The sequence below is a fragment of the Pectinophora gossypiella genome, chromosome 2 (assembly GCF_024362695.1).
Source record: "Pectinophora gossypiella chromosome 2, ilPecGoss1.1, whole genome shotgun sequence".
Classification (NCBI taxonomy): domain Eukaryota; kingdom Metazoa; phylum Arthropoda; class Insecta; order Lepidoptera; family Gelechiidae; genus Pectinophora; species Pectinophora gossypiella.
The window spans coordinates 18,151,333-18,171,850 of NC_065405.1; the positions used below are offsets into that span (position 1 = coordinate 18,151,333).

At 42.3% G+C, this 20,518-nt stretch overlaps 2 protein-coding genes across 2 annotated transcripts; both read left to right on the forward strand.

Annotated features, from left to right (window-relative positions):
- The first annotated feature begins 9,379 nt into the window (after positions 1–9,379).
- LOC126375875 (uncharacterized) lies at positions 9,380–11,223 on the forward strand. The gene is made up of 2 exons (XM_050022955.1): positions 9,380–9,436; positions 9,887–11,223. Exon 2 carries the CDS (start codon positions 9,910–9,912, stop codon positions 11,221–11,223), a length of 1,314 nt encoding a protein of 437 aa, XP_049878912.1. The 5' UTR covers positions 9,380–9,436; positions 9,887–9,909.
- A 1,747-nt stretch (positions 11,224–12,970) lies between these two features.
- LOC126375884 (uncharacterized) lies at positions 12,971–14,903 on the forward strand. Its single transcript, XM_050022968.1, has one exon. The coding sequence runs from the start codon at positions 12,971–12,973 to the stop codon at positions 14,735–14,737; it is 1,767 nt and encodes a 588-aa protein (XP_049878925.1). The 3' UTR covers positions 14,738–14,903.
- Positions 14,904–20,518: the final 5,615 nt, after the last annotated feature.

The following is a 20,518-nucleotide window of genomic DNA, read 5'->3' on the forward strand; positions in this document are numbered from 1 at the left end:
CCATACCCCAAGTACTTACTACCATACCCCAAGTACTTACTACCATACCCCAAGTGCTTACTACCATACCCCAAGTGCTTACTACCATACCCCAAGTACTTACCACCATACCCCAAGTACTTACTACCATACCCCAAGTACTTACCACCATACCCCAAGTACTTACCACCATACCCCAAGTACTTACCACCATACCCCAAGTACTTACCACCATACCCCAAGTACTTACCACCATACCCCAAGTACTTACCACCATACCCCAAGTACTTACCACCATACCCCAAGTACTTACCACCATACCCCAAGTACTTACCACCATACCCCAAGTACTTACTACCATACCCCAAGTACTTACTACCATTCCCCAAGTGCTTACTACCATACCCCAAGTGCTTACTACCATACCCCAAGTGCTTACTACCATACCCCAAGTACTTACCACCATACCCCAAGTACTTACTACCATACCCCAAGTACTTACCACCATACCCCAAGTACTTACCACCATACCCCAAGTACTTACCACCATACCACAAGTACTTACCACCATACCCCAAGTACTTACCACCATACCCCAAGTACTTACCTACATACCCCAAGTACTTACTACCATACCCCAAGTACTTACTACCAAACCCCAAGTACTTACTACCATACCCCAAGTACTTACCACCATACCCCAAGTACTTACCACCATACCCCAAGTACTTACCACCATACCCCAGGTACTTACCACCATGCCCCAAGTACTTACCACCATACCCCAAGTACTTACCTACATACCCCAAGTACTTGGTACCATACCCCAAGTACTTGGTACCAAACCCCAAGTACTTACTACCATACCCCAAGTACTTACTACCATACCCCAAGTACTTACTACCATACCCCAAGTACTTACTACCATACCCCAAGTACTTGGTACCAAACCCCAAGTACTTACCACCATACCCCAAGTACTTACCACCATACCCCAAGTACTTACCACCATACCCCAAGTACTTACCACCATACCCCAAGTACTTACCACCATACCCCAAGTACTTACCACCATACCCCAAGTACTTACCACCATACCCCAAGTACTTGGTACCAAACCCCAAGTACTTACTACCATACCCCAAGTACTTACTACCATACCCCAAGTACTTGGTACCAAACCCCAAGTACTTACTACCATACCCCAAGTACTTGGTACCAAACCCCAAGTACTTACCACCTTACCCCAAGTACTTACCACCATTCCCCAAGTACTTACCACCATACCCCAAGTACTTGGTACCAAACCCCAAGTACTTACTACCATACCCCAAGTACTTGGTACCAAACCCCAAGTACTTACTACCATACCCCAAGTACTTACTACCATTCCCCAAGTACTTGGTACCAAACCCCAAGTACTTGGTACCATACCCCAAGTACTTGGTACCAAACCCCAAGTACTTACCACCATACCCCAAGTACTTACTACCATACCCCAAGTACTTACAACCATACCCCAAGTACTTGGTACCAAACCCCAAGTACTTACCTACATACCCCAAGTACTTACTACCATACCCCAAGTACTTACTACCAAACCCCAAGTACTTACTACCATACCCCAAGTACTTACGACCATACCCCAAGTACTTACCACCATACCCCAAGTACTTACCACCATACCCCAAGTACTTACCACCATACCCTAAGTACTTACCACCATACCCCAAGTACTTACCACCATACCCCAAGTACTTACCACCATACCCCAAGTACTTACTACCATACCCCAAGTACTTACTACCATTCCCCAAGTACTTGGTACCAAACCCCAAGTACTTGGTACCAAACCCCAAGTACTTACCACCATACCCCAAGTACTTGGTACCAAACCCCAAGTACTTACTACCATACCCCAAGTACTTACCACCATACCCCAAGTACTTACCACCATACCCCAAGTACTTACCACCATACCCCAAGTACTTACCACCATACCCCAAGTACTTACCACCATACCCCAAGTACTTACCACCATACCCCAAGTACTTACCACCAAACCCCAAGTACTTACTACCATACCCCAAGTACTTACTACCATTCCCCAAGTACTTACTACCATACCCCAAGTACTTACTACCATACCCCAAGTACTTACTACCATACCCCAAGTACTTGGTACCAAACCCCAAGTACTTACCACCATACCCCAAGTACTTACTACCATACCCCAAGTACTTACAACCATACCCCAAGTACTTGGTACCAAACCCCAAGTACTTACTACCATACCCCAAGTACTTGGTACCAAACCCCAAGTACTTACTACCATACCCCAAGTACTTACTACCATTCCCCAAGTACTTGGTACCAAACCCCAAGTACTTGGTACCAAACCCCAAGTACTTACCACCTTACCCCAAGTACTTACCACCATTCCCCAAGTACTTACCACCATACCCCAAGTACTTACCACCATACCCCAAGTACTTACCACCATACCCCAAGTACTTACTACCATACCCCAAGTACTTACTACCATACCCCAAGTACTTACTACCATACCCCAAGTGCTTACTACCATACCCCAAGTGCTTACTACCATACCCCAAGTACTTACCACCATACCCCAAGTACTTACTACCATACCCCAAGTACTTACCACCATACCCCAAGTACTTACCACCATACCCCAAGTACTTACCACCATACCCCAAGTACTTACCACCATACCCCAAGTACTTACCACCATACCCCAAGTACTTACCACCATACCCCAAGTACTTACCACCATACCCCAAGTACTTACCACCATACCCCAAGTACTTACCACCATACCCCAAGTACTTACTACCATACCCCAAGTACTTACTACCATTCCCCAAGTGCTTACTACCATACCCCAAGTGCTTACTACCATACCCCAAGTGCTTACTACCATACCCCAAGTACTTACCACCATACCCCAAGTACTTAATACCATACCCCAAGTACTTACCACCATACCCCAAGTACTTACCACCATACCCCAAGTACTTACCACCATACCTCAAGTACTTACCACCATACCCCAAGTACTTACCACCATACCCCAAGTACTTACCTACATACCCCAAGTACTTACTACCATACCCCAAGTACTTACTACCAAACCCCAAGTACTTACTACCATACCCCAAGTACTTACCACCATACCCCAAGTACTTACCACCATACCCCAAGTACTTACCACCATACCCCAGGTACTTACCACCATGCCCCAAGTACTTACCACCATACCCCAAGTACTTACCTACATACCCCAAGTACTTGGTACCATACCCCAAGTACTTGGTACCAAACCCCAAGTACTTACTACCATACCCCAAGTACTTACTACCATACCCCAAGTACTTACTACCATACCCCAAGTACTTACTACCATACCCCAAGTACTTGGTACCAAACCCCAAGTACTTACCACCATACCCCAAGTACTTACCACCATACCCCAAGTACTTACCACCATACCCCAAGTACTTACCACCATACCCCAAGTACTTACCACCATACCCCAAGTACTTACCACCATACCCCAAGTACTTACCACCATACCCCAAGTACTTGGTACCAAACCCCAAGTACTTACTACCATACCCCAAGTACTTACTACCATACCCCAAGTACTTGGTACCAAACCCCAAGTACTTACTACCATACCCCAAGTACTTGGTACCAAACCCCAAGTACTTACCACCATACCCCAAGTACTTACTACCATACCCCAAGTACTTACAACCATACCCCAAGTACTTGGTACCAAACCCCAAGTACTTACTACCATACCCCAAGTACTTGGTACCAAACCCCAAGTACTTACTACCATACCCCAAGTACTTACTACCATTCCCCAAGTACTTGGTACCAAACCCCAAGTACTTGGTACCAAACCCCAAGTACTTACCACCTTACCCCAAGTACTTACCACCATTCCCCAAGTACTTACCACCATACCCCAAGTACTTGGTACCAAACCCCAAGTACTTACTACCATACCCCAAGTACTTACTACCATACCCCAAGTACTTACTACCATACCCCAAGTACTTGGTACCAAACCCCAAGTACTTGGTACCAAACCCCAAGTACTTACTTCCATACCCCAAGTACTTACCACCATACCCCAAGTACTTACTACTATACCCCAAGTACTTGGTACCAAACCCCAAGTACTTACTACCATACCCCAAGTACTTACTACCATACCCCAAGTACTTACTACTATACCCCAAGTACTTACTACCATACCCCAAGTACTTACTACCATACCCCAAGTGCTTACTACCATACCCCAAGTACTTACCACCATACCCCAAGTATTTACTACCATACCCCAAGTACTTACCACCATACCCCAAGTACTTACCACCATACCCCAAGTACTTACCACCATACCCCAGGTACTTACCACCATACCCCAAGTTCTTACCACCATACCCCAAGTACTTACCTACATACCCCAAGTACTTGGTACCATACCCCAAGTACTTTGTACCAAACCCCAAGTAATTACTACCATACCCCAAGTACTTACTACCATACCCCAAGTACTTACTACCATACCCCAAGTACTTACTACCATACCCCAAGTACTTGGTACCAAACCCCAAGTACTTACCACCATACCCCAAGTACTTACCACCATACCCCAAGTACTTACCTACATACCCCAAGTACTTACTACCATACCCCAAGTACTTACTACCAAACCCCAAGTACTTACTACCATACCCCAAGTACTTACGACCATACCCCAAGTACTTACCACCATACCCCAAGTACTTACCACCATACCCCAAGTACTTACCACCATACCCTAAGTACTTACCACCATACCCCAAGTACTTACCACCATACCCCAAGTACTTACCACCATACCCCAAGTACTTACCACCATACCCCAAGTACTTACTACCATACCCCAAGTACTTACTACCATTCCCCAAGTACTTGGTACCAAACCCCAAGTACTTGGTACCAAACCCCAAGTACTTACCACCATACCCCAAGTACTTGGTACCAAACCCCAAGTACTTACTACCATACCCCAAGTACTTACCACCATACCCCAAGTACTTACCACCATACCCCAAGTACTTACCACCATACCCCAAGTACTTACCACCATACCCCAAGTACTTACCACCATACCCCAAGTACTTACCACCATACCCCAAGTACTTACCACCAAACCCCAAGTACTTACTACCATACCCCAAGTACTTACTACCATTCCCCAAGTACTTACTACCATACCCCAAGTACTTACTACCATACCCCAAGTACTTACTACCATACCCCAAGTACTTGGTACCAAACCCCAAGTACTTACCACCATACCCCAAGTACTTACTACCATACCCCAAGTACTTACAACCATACCCCAAGTACTTGGTACCAAACCCCAAGTACTTACTACCATACCCCAAGTACTTGGTACCAAACCCCAAGTACTTACTACCATACCCCAAGTACTTACTACCATTCCCCAAGTACTTGGTACCAAACCCCAAGTACTTGGTACCAAACCCCAAGTACTTACCACCTTACCCCAAGTACTTACCACCATTCCCCAAGTACTTACCACCATACCCCAAGTACTTACCACCATACCCCAAGTACTTGGTACCAAACCCCAAGTACTTACTACCATACCCCAAGTACTTACTACCATACCCCAAGTACTTACTACTATACCCCAAGTACTTACTACCATACCCCAAGTACTTACTACCATACCCCAAGTGCTTACTACCATACCCCAAGTACTTACCACCATACCCCAAGTATTTACTACCATACCCCAAGTACTTACCACCATACCCCAAGTACTTACCACCATACCCCAAGTACTTACCACCATACCCCAGGTACTTACCACCATACCCCAAGTTCTTACCACCATACCCCAAGTACTTACCTACATACCCCAAGTACTTGGTACCATACCCCAAGTACTTGGTACCAAACCCCAAGTACTTACTACCATACCCCAAGTACTTACTACCATACCCCAAGTACTTACTACCATACCCCAAGTACTTACTACCATACCCCAAGTACTTGGTACCAAACCCCAAGTACTTACCACCATACCCCAAGTACTTACCACCATACCCCAAGTACTTACCTACATACCCCAAGTACTTACTACCATACCCCAAGTACTTACTACCAAACCCCAAGTACTTACTACCATACCCCAAGTACTTACGACCATACCCCAAGTACTTACCACCATACCCCAAGTACTTACCACCATACCCCAAGTACTTACCACCATACCCTAAGTACTTACCACCATACCCCAAGTACTTACCACCATACCCCAAGTACTTACCACCATACCCCAAGTACTTACCACCATACCCCAAGTACTTACTACCATACCCCAAGTACTTACTACCATTCCCCAAGTACTTGGTACCAAACCCCAAGTACTTGGTACCAAACCCCAAGTACTTACCACCATACCCCAAGTACTTGGTACCAAACCCCAAGTACTTACTACCATACCCCAAGTACTTACCACCATACCCCAAGTACTTACCACCATACCCCAAGTACTTACCACCATACCCCAAGTACTTACCACCATACCCCAAGTACTTACCACCATACCCCAAGTACTTACCACCATACCCCAAGTACTTACCACCAAACCCCAAGTACTTACTACCATACCCCAAGTACTTACTACCATTCCCCAAGTACTTACTACCATACCCCAAGTACTTACTACCATACCCCAAGTACTTACTACCATACCCCAAGTACTTGGTACCAAACCCCAAGTACTTACCACCATACCCCAAGTACTTACTACCATACCCCAAGTACTTACAACCATACCCCAAGTACTTGGTACCAAACCCCAAGTACTTACTACCATACCCCAAGTACTTGGTACCAAACCCCAAGTACTTACTACCATACCCCAAGTACTTACTACCATTCCCCAAGTACTTGGTACCAAACCCCAAGTACTTGGTACCAAACCCCAAGTACTTACCACCTTACCCCAAGTACTTACCACCATTCCCCAAGTACTTACCACCATACCCCAAGTACTTACCACCATACCCCAAGTACTTGGTACCAAACCCCAAGTACTTGGTACCAAACCTTCGTTTTGGGTAGGTTTGAGTTTTGTTGGGTTTGGGTTTTGTTAGGTTTGGATTTTTTTATTTTGGTTTTGTTAGGTTTGGGTTTTATTATGTTTGAATTTTGTTAGGTTTGAGTTTTGTTAGGTTTGGATTTTGTTAGGGTTGGGTTTCTTGGGTTTGGGTTAGTTTTGTGTTAGGTTTGTGTTAGGTTTGTGTTAGGTTTGTGTTAGGTTTGGGTTAGGTTTGGGTTAGGTTTGATTTGGGTTAGGTTTGGGTTGTTTTGATTAGGTTTGGGTTAGGTTTGTGTTAGGTTTGGGTTAGGTTTGGGTTAGGTTTGGGTTAGGTTTGGGTTAGGTTTGGGTTAGGTTTGTGTTAGGTTTGGGTTAGGTATGTGTTAGTTTTGGGTTAGGTTTGGGTTTGATTTGGGTTAGTTTTGGGTTAGGTTTGGGTTAGGTTTGGGTTAGGTTTGGGTTAGTTTTGGGTTAGGTTTGGGTTAGATTTGGGTTAGGTTTGTGTTAGGTTTGGGTTAAGTTTTGATTTGGTTTGAGTTTTGTTAGGTTTGGGTTTCTTGGGTTTGGTTAGGTTTGGGTTAGTTTTGTGTTAGGTTTGGGTTAGGTTTGCCTTCTGTTTGTGTTTTTTTGGTATGGGTTTTGTAAGTTTTGGGTTTTGTTGGGTTTGGGTTTTGTTAGGTTTGGGTTTTGTTGGGTTTGCGTTTTGTTAGGTTTTGATTTTGTTATTTGGGTTTTGTTAGGTTTGGGTTTTGTTGGGTTTGGGTTTTGTTGTGTTTGGGTTTTGTTATTTGGGTTTTGTTAGGTTTCGGTTTTTTTAGGTTTGGGTTTTGTAAGTTTTGGGTTTTGTTTGGTTTGGGTTTTGTTAGGTTTGGGTTTTGTTTGGTTTGGGTTTTGTTAGGTTTGGGTTTTGTTGGGTTTGGGTTTTGTTAGGTTTTGATTTTGTTATTTGGGTTTTGTTAGGTTTGGATTTTGTTGGGTTTGGGTTTTATTGGGTTTGGGTTTTATTAGCTTTGGGTTTTGTTGGGTTTGAATTTTGTTAGGTTTGGGTTTTGTTGGGTTTGGGTTTTGTTGGGTTTGTATTTTGTTATTTGGGTTTTGTTTGGTTTCGGTTTTTTTAGGTTTGGGTTTTATTATGTTTGGATTTTGTTAGGTTTGAGTTTTGTTAGGTTTGGGTTTTTTTAGGTTTGGGTTTTGTAAGTTTTGGGTTTTGTTTGGTTTGGGTTTTGTTACAAATTATTGGAGATGCCTACTAATTTTATTGCATTATATGGTAGCCCTGGTCTCCCCGAAAATTTTAAGACCACTCCCGTGTCTCTAGGATGCCGGGAACGCAAAAATTTTGCCCTCCCACCCACCCTGTGGCGATTTGTTAGGTAGACGAAGTCACATTTCTTCATAAGGAAAACCGGTCATAACGTCGTACAAATTGTAGGTTGTAGTATGATCAAAGTAAATAAATACAAATGGAATCCCATTAATGTTTTGATCAAAATCTATCGTCGATGAAAAAAAATCAAAATGGCGGAAAAACAAGATTGCCGCCATAAAAAATTTGCTTTTCTGGAAAAAGCCGCTTGGAGTTAATAATAACGGACGGAGTTTTAATCGGAACGTCATGTCGAGTACGGGAAAACTTTTCGATCTTGGAAAACTGCTCCTTTTCTAGTGACGTGAATACACTTATTGAAGAATTGTAGATGTTTAACGACGACATAAAATACACTTATGAGTATGATTAAATTTTGTTGAAATTTGATATAGAAAAGGCAGCCCCCGACGGATATTGCTCGGTTATGTATTATGGTAAAATTATTATCGCTACATTTAAGTATATCTTCGAGAAACAGACACGTTAGGAAAAAACTGTAAACATCCATATTCATTGTTTAGGTACTTAAGTATATCTTGTTGAAGCGCCTGTCGTCGTATGCGGAGCAACTCATTTAATTAAGTGTAGATATTACTTTTTCTGCAGGCGCTTTCTTCCTGTGTTTTAGGGCGTGGTTCAACCCCCCTCACAATAAACAAGTCATCAGAACGTGCAAGTTGTATTTATTTTTTGAAAACCTTCTGGAATACCTATAGCGCTAAATCCATTTCAAATCAAGTTAATTCACAACATGGTCCTTCGAAGCTGGATGTTGAGTGGATATCATCAGCAATAGGAATTTGGAGTTTGGAACAGTTTGGAGGTTATGACGATTGAGGCAATTATATGGTGTTAAGTCAAGATTATTTAATAACCCAGCACTCTAATCAGGTATTATCTAAATGTGAAATTACTCATTTGTATATCAGGTTAGTAAAGTGCATTTAAACCTTTTACTAGTACCATTATTGTTATTGCGCATCGTGAATGATATTTTGTTCTCAAATGTTGAAAAATTTTAGTCAAATCGGTATAGTTAGCTTAGCTACATGATTTCAATTCATTTTTAGAGATATATAATAATTATTTCATTAGTCGTTCACGTTATTTATTTTGCGTAGGTACATTATAAATGTAAAAGTGTTTTTTCGTGGCAGTCACCAAATAATTTATTTCATAAACTTATTGTATTAGTAATTTTCAATTGTCATTTACTGTGTTACTTGAACGTTTATTATTGTTATTACACTTATTATATAAGATTAATATTTCAAAGTAGGTCCGAATGTGTTAGATATTTGTTCCCCATTTGTAATTGGTACTGTATACATTCTTTATTTGCCCATTCTAAGGTAATTAACATTGTAATTACATTCCAGGTTGACGTTGTTCGACTCCCAGAATGGCCGGGGATGAGGTGGTAAAGGATTTAGTGAAAAAGCGAGGCAGTTTTAAGGGACGATTGACTGGTTTCATTAACTTCTGCACAGAGTTATCTAAGAAAGAATTAACTAGTTCTGACGCGAGGGAATTGCAGTTGCGTTTAAGTAAACTTCAGTCTTTGTATGACCAATATGACGAGGTGCAGTTGCAGATAGAATGTTTAGTGTTAGAACCTGAGCCTCAATATACCGCACGTACTGAGTTTGACTCGCAGTACTACCGTGCTTTAGCCGACGCCGAAGAAATGTTGTCTACATTTAATAAGGCTAATGAGCCGCCGGCACCTGCGGGTAGTGATAAGAGCACTCATACAAGTAACCGTAATCAGCTCGTCAAGTTGCCTACAATACAGTTGCCAAAATTCAATGGTGTTTATGAGAGTTGGTTGGAGTTTCGTGACACTTTCACTAGTCTTGTTCACTCAAACGACGACATTGACGCAATAAATAAATTCCACTATTTACGCGCATGTTTAGAAGGCTCTGCTGCCGTGGTAATTAATTCCATTGAGTTCTCGGCTAGTAATTACTCAGTGGCATGGAAACTGTTGTGCGAAAGATTCGACAATAAACGTCTGCTAATTCATAATCACGTCGCAGCGTTATTCAACATTGAAAATGTCAAAGAGTCTTCTGCTCATTTAAAACGTTTAATTGACCAACTTAATAAAAATATTCGGGCTTTAAAGTCCTTAGGTGAGTCTGTTGAGCACTGGGACACCTTATTAATTTACATTGTGACTCAAAAGTTGGACCTCAAAACCTTTAGAGAATGGGAAGAGTACAAGGGCCGCTTAGAAGAGGATGACCCTATCACATTCAAAAAGTTCATTAAGTTCATACGTAATCGCGCGGACTTGATTGAGACGTTAGAGATGTCACGCAGTGGTCCCGCAAGTACCTGCAACAAGTCCAATCCTAAACTGAAGTCTATGGTCGGTGTGCAAAACACTTCTAATGCGCAATTGTCATCTAAGGTTTGTCCTAAATGCAAGGGTAATCATACTTTAACTGATTGTTCTTCCTTTTTGGCCTTAAGCAACGAAGAACGGCTGAAGTTAGTCCCCACTTTCAAAATATGTTACAACTGTTTGACAGCCGGTCATTTTGCAAATCGTTGTAGGAAACAAGGGTGTAAAATCTGCAAACGTCGTCACAATACATTGTTGCATACAACTGAATATAAATCGATTGCAAATGCACATAATGAGAATGTTCACTTACCTTATAATGAGCCTTCCACTTCAAGTCGCACACTATCGTCTGGAAATTGATGAAACATTTTATAAGCCCGCTGATGTGCATATGTTGATTGGGGCCGATCTCTTCTGGGATCTGTTAGGATCGCAGAAAATAAAGTTAGGCAATAAAAAACCTGTCCTCTGCGAAACCAAGTTGGGTTGGATTATATCAGGTCCTGTTTCTAGCTGTCATGCTACATTATTGTCGAATGATATTCGCTGTAATCTGCTTAAAACGACGCACAGCCCTGGTAGCACTGATAATTGTGGCATCGATTTAACTCGGTTTTGGCAGCTGGAGGAAATTGATTCCAAGTCAAATCATTTTTCACCCAGTGAAAAATTATGTGAGGACCATTTTATTAAAACGAGTACCCGTCTCGATGATGGTCGTTTTTGTGTCCGTATCCCATTGAAACAAAATCCTGATGTTTTAGGGAAATCATTTGACCGAGCCGCCCAATGTTTATATTCTCTGGAGCGTAGACTGAAAAGCAAACCTGATTTGAGTAAAATGTATTACGACTTCATGGCAGAGTACCAATCGTTAGGTCATATGTCTGAGTGTCAGCAACCTGATTCGAACTGCAATGCCTATTTTATACCCCGTCACGGAGTCTTACGCGAAAGCAGTACAACCACTAAGCTCAGAGTGGTGTACAACGTAAGTTGTCCTACAACGTCCGGGGTTTCCATGAATGACATCCAAATGGTTGGACCTACGGTTCAGGACGACCTCCTGTCTATACTGATTCGTTTTAGACAGCATAAATATATATTATCGGCAGATGTCGAAAAAATGTATAGACAGATTGTCGTCCATCCGTCTGATAGGTATTTGCAACAGGTCCTCTGGCGCGATAATACGTGTCAACCTGTCAAGATCTTTCAACTCAATACCGTGACCTACGGCACGGCTAGTGCCCCTTATCTTGCCACACGAAGCTTGCGGCAGATCGGGCTCGATTGCAAGGATGATAGGATCGCTGAAATCATCAAGCACGACTTTTATGTCGATGACCTGCTTACCGGTGCTGACGAACTGAATGAGGCCCTTAATATACGCACAGAGATTACTAACGCATTTGCCCAGGCAGGTATGTCATTAAGAAAATGGAAATCTAACGAATCTTAGTTAGTGCCCGATAGTGAAACCGCACTCCTCGATTTAAATATAGGAACTCATGAGCCTAGCAAGCTGTTAGGTCTTGGTTGGCACGCAGATTCGGATGAACTTTGCTTCCCGATTGGTTTTTGTTTACCAAATGGAAATAGTAAGCGTGACGTGTTGTCAGTTATTGCACAGATCTTCGATCCATTAGGTTTATTAGCCCCAAGTGTGATCATTATGAAAATGTTGTTACAGAAATTATGGTTAGAGAAGGTCTCATGGGATGAACCCTTATCTCCAAGCATTCGTAATCTTTGGGATGAAGTTTTAAAGACATTACCATTATTGAACACCATTCGGATTCCTCGTGTAATTGTTTGTAACATGTATAAGTTGTTACAACTACACATTTTTACTGACGCGTCAGAGCGTGCGTATGGTGCGTGTGCGTATATTCGCACTACTAATAGGGATGGTCAAGTTTTGGTTCGCTTGTTAATGGCTAAAAGTCGTGTAGCCCCAATTAAAGCCACGACTATTCCGAGGCTTGAGTTGTGTGGTGCTCTCGTGGGTACTCAATTGTTTGAGAAGATAAGTAGTTCACTTCGGGCTACAATTGATGAAGTTTTTTTGTGGACTGATTCTACCATCGTATTGGGTTGCTTGCGTATGTTACCTTCTAAACTTCAACCGTTCGTACGCAATCGCGTTGCTGAAATTTTAGATAAAGCAGGCAACTGCACTTGGCTTCACGTCCCAACTGATAAGAACCCTGCTGACCTAATATCGCGCGGTATGAATATTAGTGCCATGCTTAATTCGGAGTTCTGGTGGACAGGTCCCGATTTTTTAAAACAAGAACCCATTCAATTGCCTTCTCAGCCCACACATTCTGGGAAATTACCGGAGACTAAACTTGAGACTACATTGAACGTTACTGTTACTGATAACAGTAAAGAATTAATTGACTTTTCGCGATTTTCTAATTACTCACGGCTTGTACGTACCGTAGCTTACGTTCTGCGGTTTATTAACCGCTGCAGAAAGCAGTCATTGTCGGCCGATTATTTGAGTAGTGAGGAGTTACAAAATGCGCTGAATTTGATCATCGTGAAGTGTCAAGACGAGTCCTTTCCAGAATATAGACTTCTATTAAATAATAAAGATTTACCGAAAAAGAGTCCGTTACTAAAATTCAATGTTTATCTGGATGAGCATAAAATCATGCGTGTTGGTGGTCGTCTTGACAATTCCGATTTTTCTTTTAGTAAAAAGCATCCTATCTTATTACAGTCCACTCATTATGTTACTAGACTAGTTTTTGAATCTGAACACAAACGATTGATGCATGCTGGTCCTCAATTGCTACTGGCATCTATTCGAGAAACTTATTGGCCCATAGGGGGCCGTAATTTGGCTAGGGCTTGCTACTATAAATGCGTGTTATGCAGTCGTATGAAGGGTAAGGTTATTAACCCTTTGATGGGAAACTTACCACGGCAGCGTCTTTCCGGATCATTTCCATTTGAGAACGTCGGCGTCGATTACGCGGGTCCCATTATGTGCGCTAGTCGTCAAGGTCGTGGATGTAGATTGGTGAAGGTGTATATTGCGGTATTTATCTGTTTTTCTACTAAAGCTATACATCTAGAGTTAGTGGGCAACTTGACGAGCAATCATTTCTTACTGGCATTACGTCGATTCATATCGCGCAGAGGAAAACCTGTTAATCTCTATTCAGATAACGGTACCTCGTTTGTTGGTGCATACAAAGACATTTCCAATTTTTTGAAGGCTAACTGCAATTGTTTAGGTGAGAGTGTATCCAATGATGGCATTACGTTCCATTTTATCCCATCTTATACCCCTCACTTCGGAGGCCTCTGGGAGGCGGGCGTGAAGTCAACCAAGTACCACTTAGTAAGAGTGTTGGGAAATTGTCACTTAACGTATGAGGAGCTTAACACCACACTGACGCAAATCGAAGCCATTTTGAATTCACGGCCTCTGACTCCATTATCTTCCAATCCTGCAGACTGCACTCCTTTGACGCCGGGACACTTTTTAATCGGAAGACCGCTGACTTGTTTGCCTCAACCGGATCACCAGGACCGACCCATTCACTCTCTGTCACGTTTTCAACGCATCGAGCAGCTTCGCCACCAATTTTGGAACCGGTGGAGTAAAGAATATATTGCAGAGTTGCAGCATCGAGTAAAGTGGCGATCGTGCAAGAACGAGTTGAAATTGGATTCTCTGGTTGTGGTGAAAGACGACCAGTTACCGCCGCTTAAATGGAGGTTGGGCAGAATCGTCGCAGTTCATCCGGGTCCCGATGGCATCGTCCGCGTGGCTGACATTCGAACGACGACTGGAATTATTCGGAGAGCATTTAGTAAGCTTTGCCCGCTGCCTATTTCTTCAGAAGTTTGTTGAAAACGCTGTTTTCAACGCCGGGGGGCATGTTGAAGCGCCTGTCGTCGTATGCGGAGCAACTCATTTAATTAAGTGTAGATATTACTTTTCCTGCAGGCGCTTTCTTCCTGTGTTTTAGGGCGTGGTTCAACCCCCCTCACAATAAACAAGTCATCAGAACGTGCAAGTTGTATTTATTTTTTGAAAATCTTCTGGAATACCTATAGCGCTAAATCCATTTCAAATCAAGTTAATTCACAACATATCTATTACCGATGTCTCGAGATATCAACTCTTTTTTAGAAAGTATTTTTAAGTCTAATATAATATTTCGTTACATAATAATTGGGTTAAGTCGGGGGTTTTGAGTTATTTTATTCTTTTTCGATGATATTTTTACCGTCGTGGGTTTTTCCAAAATTTTTAATTTTGCTTAATTTTTAGAAAATTATGTATGAATTTAACAACGAGTACGATGTTTGACCGCTTTTATTGATGACGTCACAGGACAGCTAAGCTTGCTTGCTTGCTTGCTCGCTTGCTCGCTTGCTCGCTTGCTTGCCCTACCCTATAACAAATCCCAGGAACCACTTGTACAAAAACTAAGTCGCATTCTTTGCTGGCTTTGTAAACCTTATGTGAGCTTTTTTTTTAATTTTTTTTTTTTGGTAAATTATTACTTTAGAGGGTAACTGGGTGAATATCGTTTCATCTTGTTGTATGCAAAAAGGAAAGAGGTTTTACATAACATTAAGTATAATTTAGTAACAATATTGTTTAAAAGATAGTTAATAGTTAGATCTTAAAGATGCTCTCGAGAGTCCCCCTTTAAGGGTGCTCGTTCTCGACTGGTCTGCCCTGGCCAGCGGGCGGCGCTCCGTCTTGGAGGACCCAAGCGAGGTCTCTCTCTTGAGCGACATGCGCGAGGGCCCGCCGCGCAGCGAGGTGCGTGACGACGCCAGCAGGATGTCCCGCTTCATCTGCATGGCGGCCACGTACAGGTCGTACTTCACGTCCGGGTACCCGTCCAGTAGGTCTTGCCAATCATAGTAATGCAAATACACGAGATCCACAACCTGGAAATATTTGAAAATGAAGTAAGCCAAAGTAAAAATACATTACCAGAAATCGTTTGCCTAAATTGTAACGAATGGATTTCTGTTGTAGGAAACACAAATTTCTTTGTAAATTTACCAGACTAGTGGAAATCTCATTATCATAATCTGTTCAATAGATACACAGTGGGCCGCTTGGCGCTACTGCGAGAAGATGTTATCACCCGTGTTACTACAGAGATACTAGTCACGACTGTACTATGGGATACGAAGAAATCAATTACAATAATCAACTTTTCAGAATGCGATTATGTATGATATTAGGTACTAATGCGATCTAACAAATACGTTGCGCGAGGAACAGAGGCAGGCAGTACGCACCGTGCGGGTGTAGTACGAGTACTGATACGCCGTGTTAGGGAAGAGGCCCGGGATAATTCCGAAAACTCCGTTGATGATCAGGACTGCTGCCAAGCGACTATCTCCACTGGAAAAAAAAATGTCAATTATGATGACTACGAATATTGTGACTTTGATATTGTATCTTTTGTTTCATGTCGATACGCGTGACATGATTGTATTTTTCTAATTATTGCATGATCTACTTGTATCAGTAATATTTGCATTTTATTGTAAATAGCTAAGTTGGAGGAACTTGTTTGTATGTACCATTATTTTATGATTTTATCTTTCAAATGCAAATATGTTATTATTATTATATCAAAATTCGATTCACGCATTTTGCGGATCCATACATAGCAGCACAACTACGTACTAGTTACTTCGGAGACGGAATCGGTTATAGAAAATGGTTAAATAAGTAAAAACGAGAGTTGTTTCTGGCGACACGCAATACAATAACACAATGATGTTCCCCTTAAACACGATGTAGTTATTGTTACCCAAGCAGGTGGTGTATACCATCTGGGGCAGGTCTACTGAATTACGTAAAAAAACCTAGAAGTAGGCAGTACTAACTTGCGATCCGTGTACCACTTTTCCACTTCACCTTCATGTATGAAGTACATGAACGGATGAATGTCACCTTCTTTCACGACATACCTTCCTAAAACAAAATCATTATAGTCTAAATAAGTAAACAGACAAACAAAGAAACTAGATTCACGCCAAAATCGTACTAGAACGTCGGGTTGTTCCCCCATTCAGCGCATATATTCTGCAGTTTGTCTTTGGCGACATATAGACTACTCCTCAAAAAGATGATATTATTAAACGAAGTAGTAACCAGGGAATACGACGACCCGCTTGAGCTTGATGGCGAGCTGCCGCAGGAAGTAGGCGGGCAGCGAGCGCAGCAGCGGCGGGCCCAGCAGGTGGTGCATGTACAGCGACGACAGGATGTCCTGCCGCAGGCAGTACGGCGCCTGCTGCGTGATCTCCGGCAGCCAGTTACCTACAAGTCATTATGTACGCGATTGTCTCCACTGTCTCCTAAACAAGCGACGCCGACGTTATTGTTCCTTGCACATAAACCGAAACCTTGTGACCAACAAGACTCGAGTCCCGTCCCACGGCTGGCCAGCCCCCGGACCCGGCTCCCCATTAGTGTGGAGGTAAGGATGGTAACGCTAACGACGGGGCGCAGCAACACAACTCACCACACTGCCTCTTCCACAGCAGGTCCGTATACGTCCTTACTGTGTTCCGTACGTACGGGGACACATCGTTATATTTCAAATATTTCAGCAAGGACTCCACGTCGTAGTTGAAGTGGTACATTTCACGATATTTTGTATAAACGAAGCTGACACACACGCAGCTGATCCACAGCCGAAGCAAGTATAGTAAATGCCATACAATTATTTTATAATAAACTTCTTCGGTCTTTATTGGCGTAACCTGGAATTATATTAGTTATACACAGTTATACATCATTATAATTATATTATTAGGCGTGTGCATTCTGTTCTGTTCAGCTTTTTTGTAATCGTAAATTAATCCCTTTCAGAGATGCTTAAGATTGATCGAAAACTTAATGATATACTTACGACGCCGTGTGGGTTGTCCATATCTCAGGATCTATGTAGGTCATACTTACGTTACGCTGGACGAGACCGAGTATAACATAACCAAGTGTTAATTTGAGATGTGTATCCAAATACAAACTTATAAGCTCGAAACGGCGGTATAAATAGTGTTCGAAGTGCGCGCGCGCAGTACCTCAACAACCCGTCCTGCGTATTGCCGTTAGATGTACTCACGTAATCTTCGTTACTGTTGGTGAGGAGGGTCATAAAGAACATCAAAATAAGCAGGTAGTCTCCCAGCCACGTGGCGGGCCTCACAAACGCTGGGAACGACTTCTGGTGTGTCCCGTGATACACGATATCACGCCGGGGGCATCCTGTTCAATATTAATTAAAAAACACATTAATTGACGTTTAGAGCAGTTGGCTCATTGCGCAGGATTTAAGTTTACGTCTGTTAGGAGTTCCACAGACGCACAAAAAGTGTAGCTGCGGCGGGCCAGGGCCGGGTAGTCGGGTAGACCCCTGGCTAGCTCAGGCTTCATCTCTACTAGTTCAAGTCAATAATTATCTGCTTAGTTTTTGGTAAGTACTACTTATTCTTGATATTTTTCTTTCTTATATTTATTTTAGGCCGCACTGTAAATCAAAAGAAATTTTGTCGTGGCCAGTAATTCGAGGACGACCGGCAGGAGGTGGCTACACGCTGCTGCGACGTCATCCATCATCACGCCTTCACGTTGGGTCGTGCACCTCTTATTATTTTAAATTAATCAAATAATAAATACCATTTTTTCTGCCCTTGTTGACGTAGTTGAATTGTGATATGTCAAGATGGGCATTTGATGTATTTATTGTTGGTGAATGCACTTCTAGGGGGAAGTAGCCGTCTGAAAATAAAATATGCTTATATTGGAAGTTTGCGGCTCCTTAGAAATGCGTTTCATCAGTATGTAATACAAATTCTCTAAGAGTAATTCAAAGTTCGCGAAGGAAACGGATGAGGCATACATACAAGCCGACACATATCGTGTTTCGAAAGTTATTTTAAACTAACTACACCCTTACAATTTTGCATGTCTAGTAAAACCGTTTACTTATTCCCAAATCCCCAAATTGTCAAGGAACCTCCGTAAAGCCAGTTAGGTTATCACTTCCTCTTTGTTCCGAACTTGGCCTTCTCTCCCACTGTTCTGTTTGTGTCACATGTTCCGGGCAAGGGTCATACCATCCCTGCAGTTAGCGAGGATCCAGCCGCACACCATGGCGTGGATGAACAGCAAACACAAAACAATTTTCAAAATATTCGCTTTCGTTTTTGCCTAAAAAAAATTGTGACTTAGTTAATAAAATTATATTGATACTTTGATTTGCAAATAATAATTATACCGGGTGTTAGTGACATCGTAACGAATACTGAAAGGGATGATTCAGACCATGATTCTGAGTTAATATCTAGTGGAATTTTCCGTCGCAAAATTCATGAAATTTTGAGTTTTGTTTTTAATTATTTTCAATTCCATATTGTGCTTTTAGCTGCATAGAACCCAAATTTCAATAAAAAAAACAATAATGACAAATTATCGAAAATTTTCGATGTAATGGAGACAACAGCTGCTCGAACGGGTCAACGGCCACACGCACCGCGCCGCGCGCCCCGCTCCGCACGCCCCGCTCCGCGCGCCCCGCGCCGCACGCCGGCGGCGCGGCGGCGGCGCGGCCTACAAAGTAGGCACTACGAACCGATCCTATTTCTTTCTCTGTCTATCGTAAATTATAAATTTATTTTATTCTTATTCTTAAATGGACGGATAATCAACAGGCATAAAATTTATGGAATACACGTCAATTTTAAGCAGAAATCTAAAACAACCGACAGAATTAAGTTACCAGCGAGATACCTTTTTGATTCGACCGGGTTATTCATTCATTTACTCATAGGAATCAGGGCCATTATCTACCTAAAACAGTTGAAACAGTAAATAATTGTATTCTTTGTTGTCATTAGAATAACTAACAACCAACTAACACAACCACCACAGATTAGGTAATTAGTTACCTACTATGTCAACCATCCACCAACTTAGTATGTAAGTACCTACGCAAAACCTCGCTACACAAAAATCGAAAATAAATAAATAAATAAATCTTTTAGATCAATACCCATTATTGTTACAAAGCAAGACCTATCGGTACTATCGCTAGTATCGATCTAAATGTACTATCACTACTTTCGATAGTTTAGACAATTTTCAAGTTCAACAATTGATAATCTACCTATCGATAGTTCGGCAACTCCGCCGCGTAGGCAATGTCGGCATGTTCAAAGAAAAAAATTGTCCGAGTGGAGTGATCTTATTTTTCTTGTTACATGTTGGTACCGTACCGAGGTACTAAGTACTAAGTTATTCGTAGTTTTAAATCTCATTGTTAAATCATCAGTAAAGAACTAATTAAACCTATCCTGTTCTGTGTTCAATATTCATGTAACGGCTACGTGCTTACATAAGTACCTAGTAGACAGGAGCAACGACTTAACGTACCTTCCGAAGCACGGATCATTTTACTTTCGGACAATCAGGTGATCAGCCTGTAACGTCCCAACCAAAGGCCTTATAAACAGATTTTTGTGATATGTCCCCACCGGAATACGAACCCGGACCCTCCGCATCCCATCGCTCAACCACTGGACCACATAGGCCAAGAAGGTTCTAAGACATAATTAAAGGATCCTGGGACGCAAGACCTCCGAGTTAGGG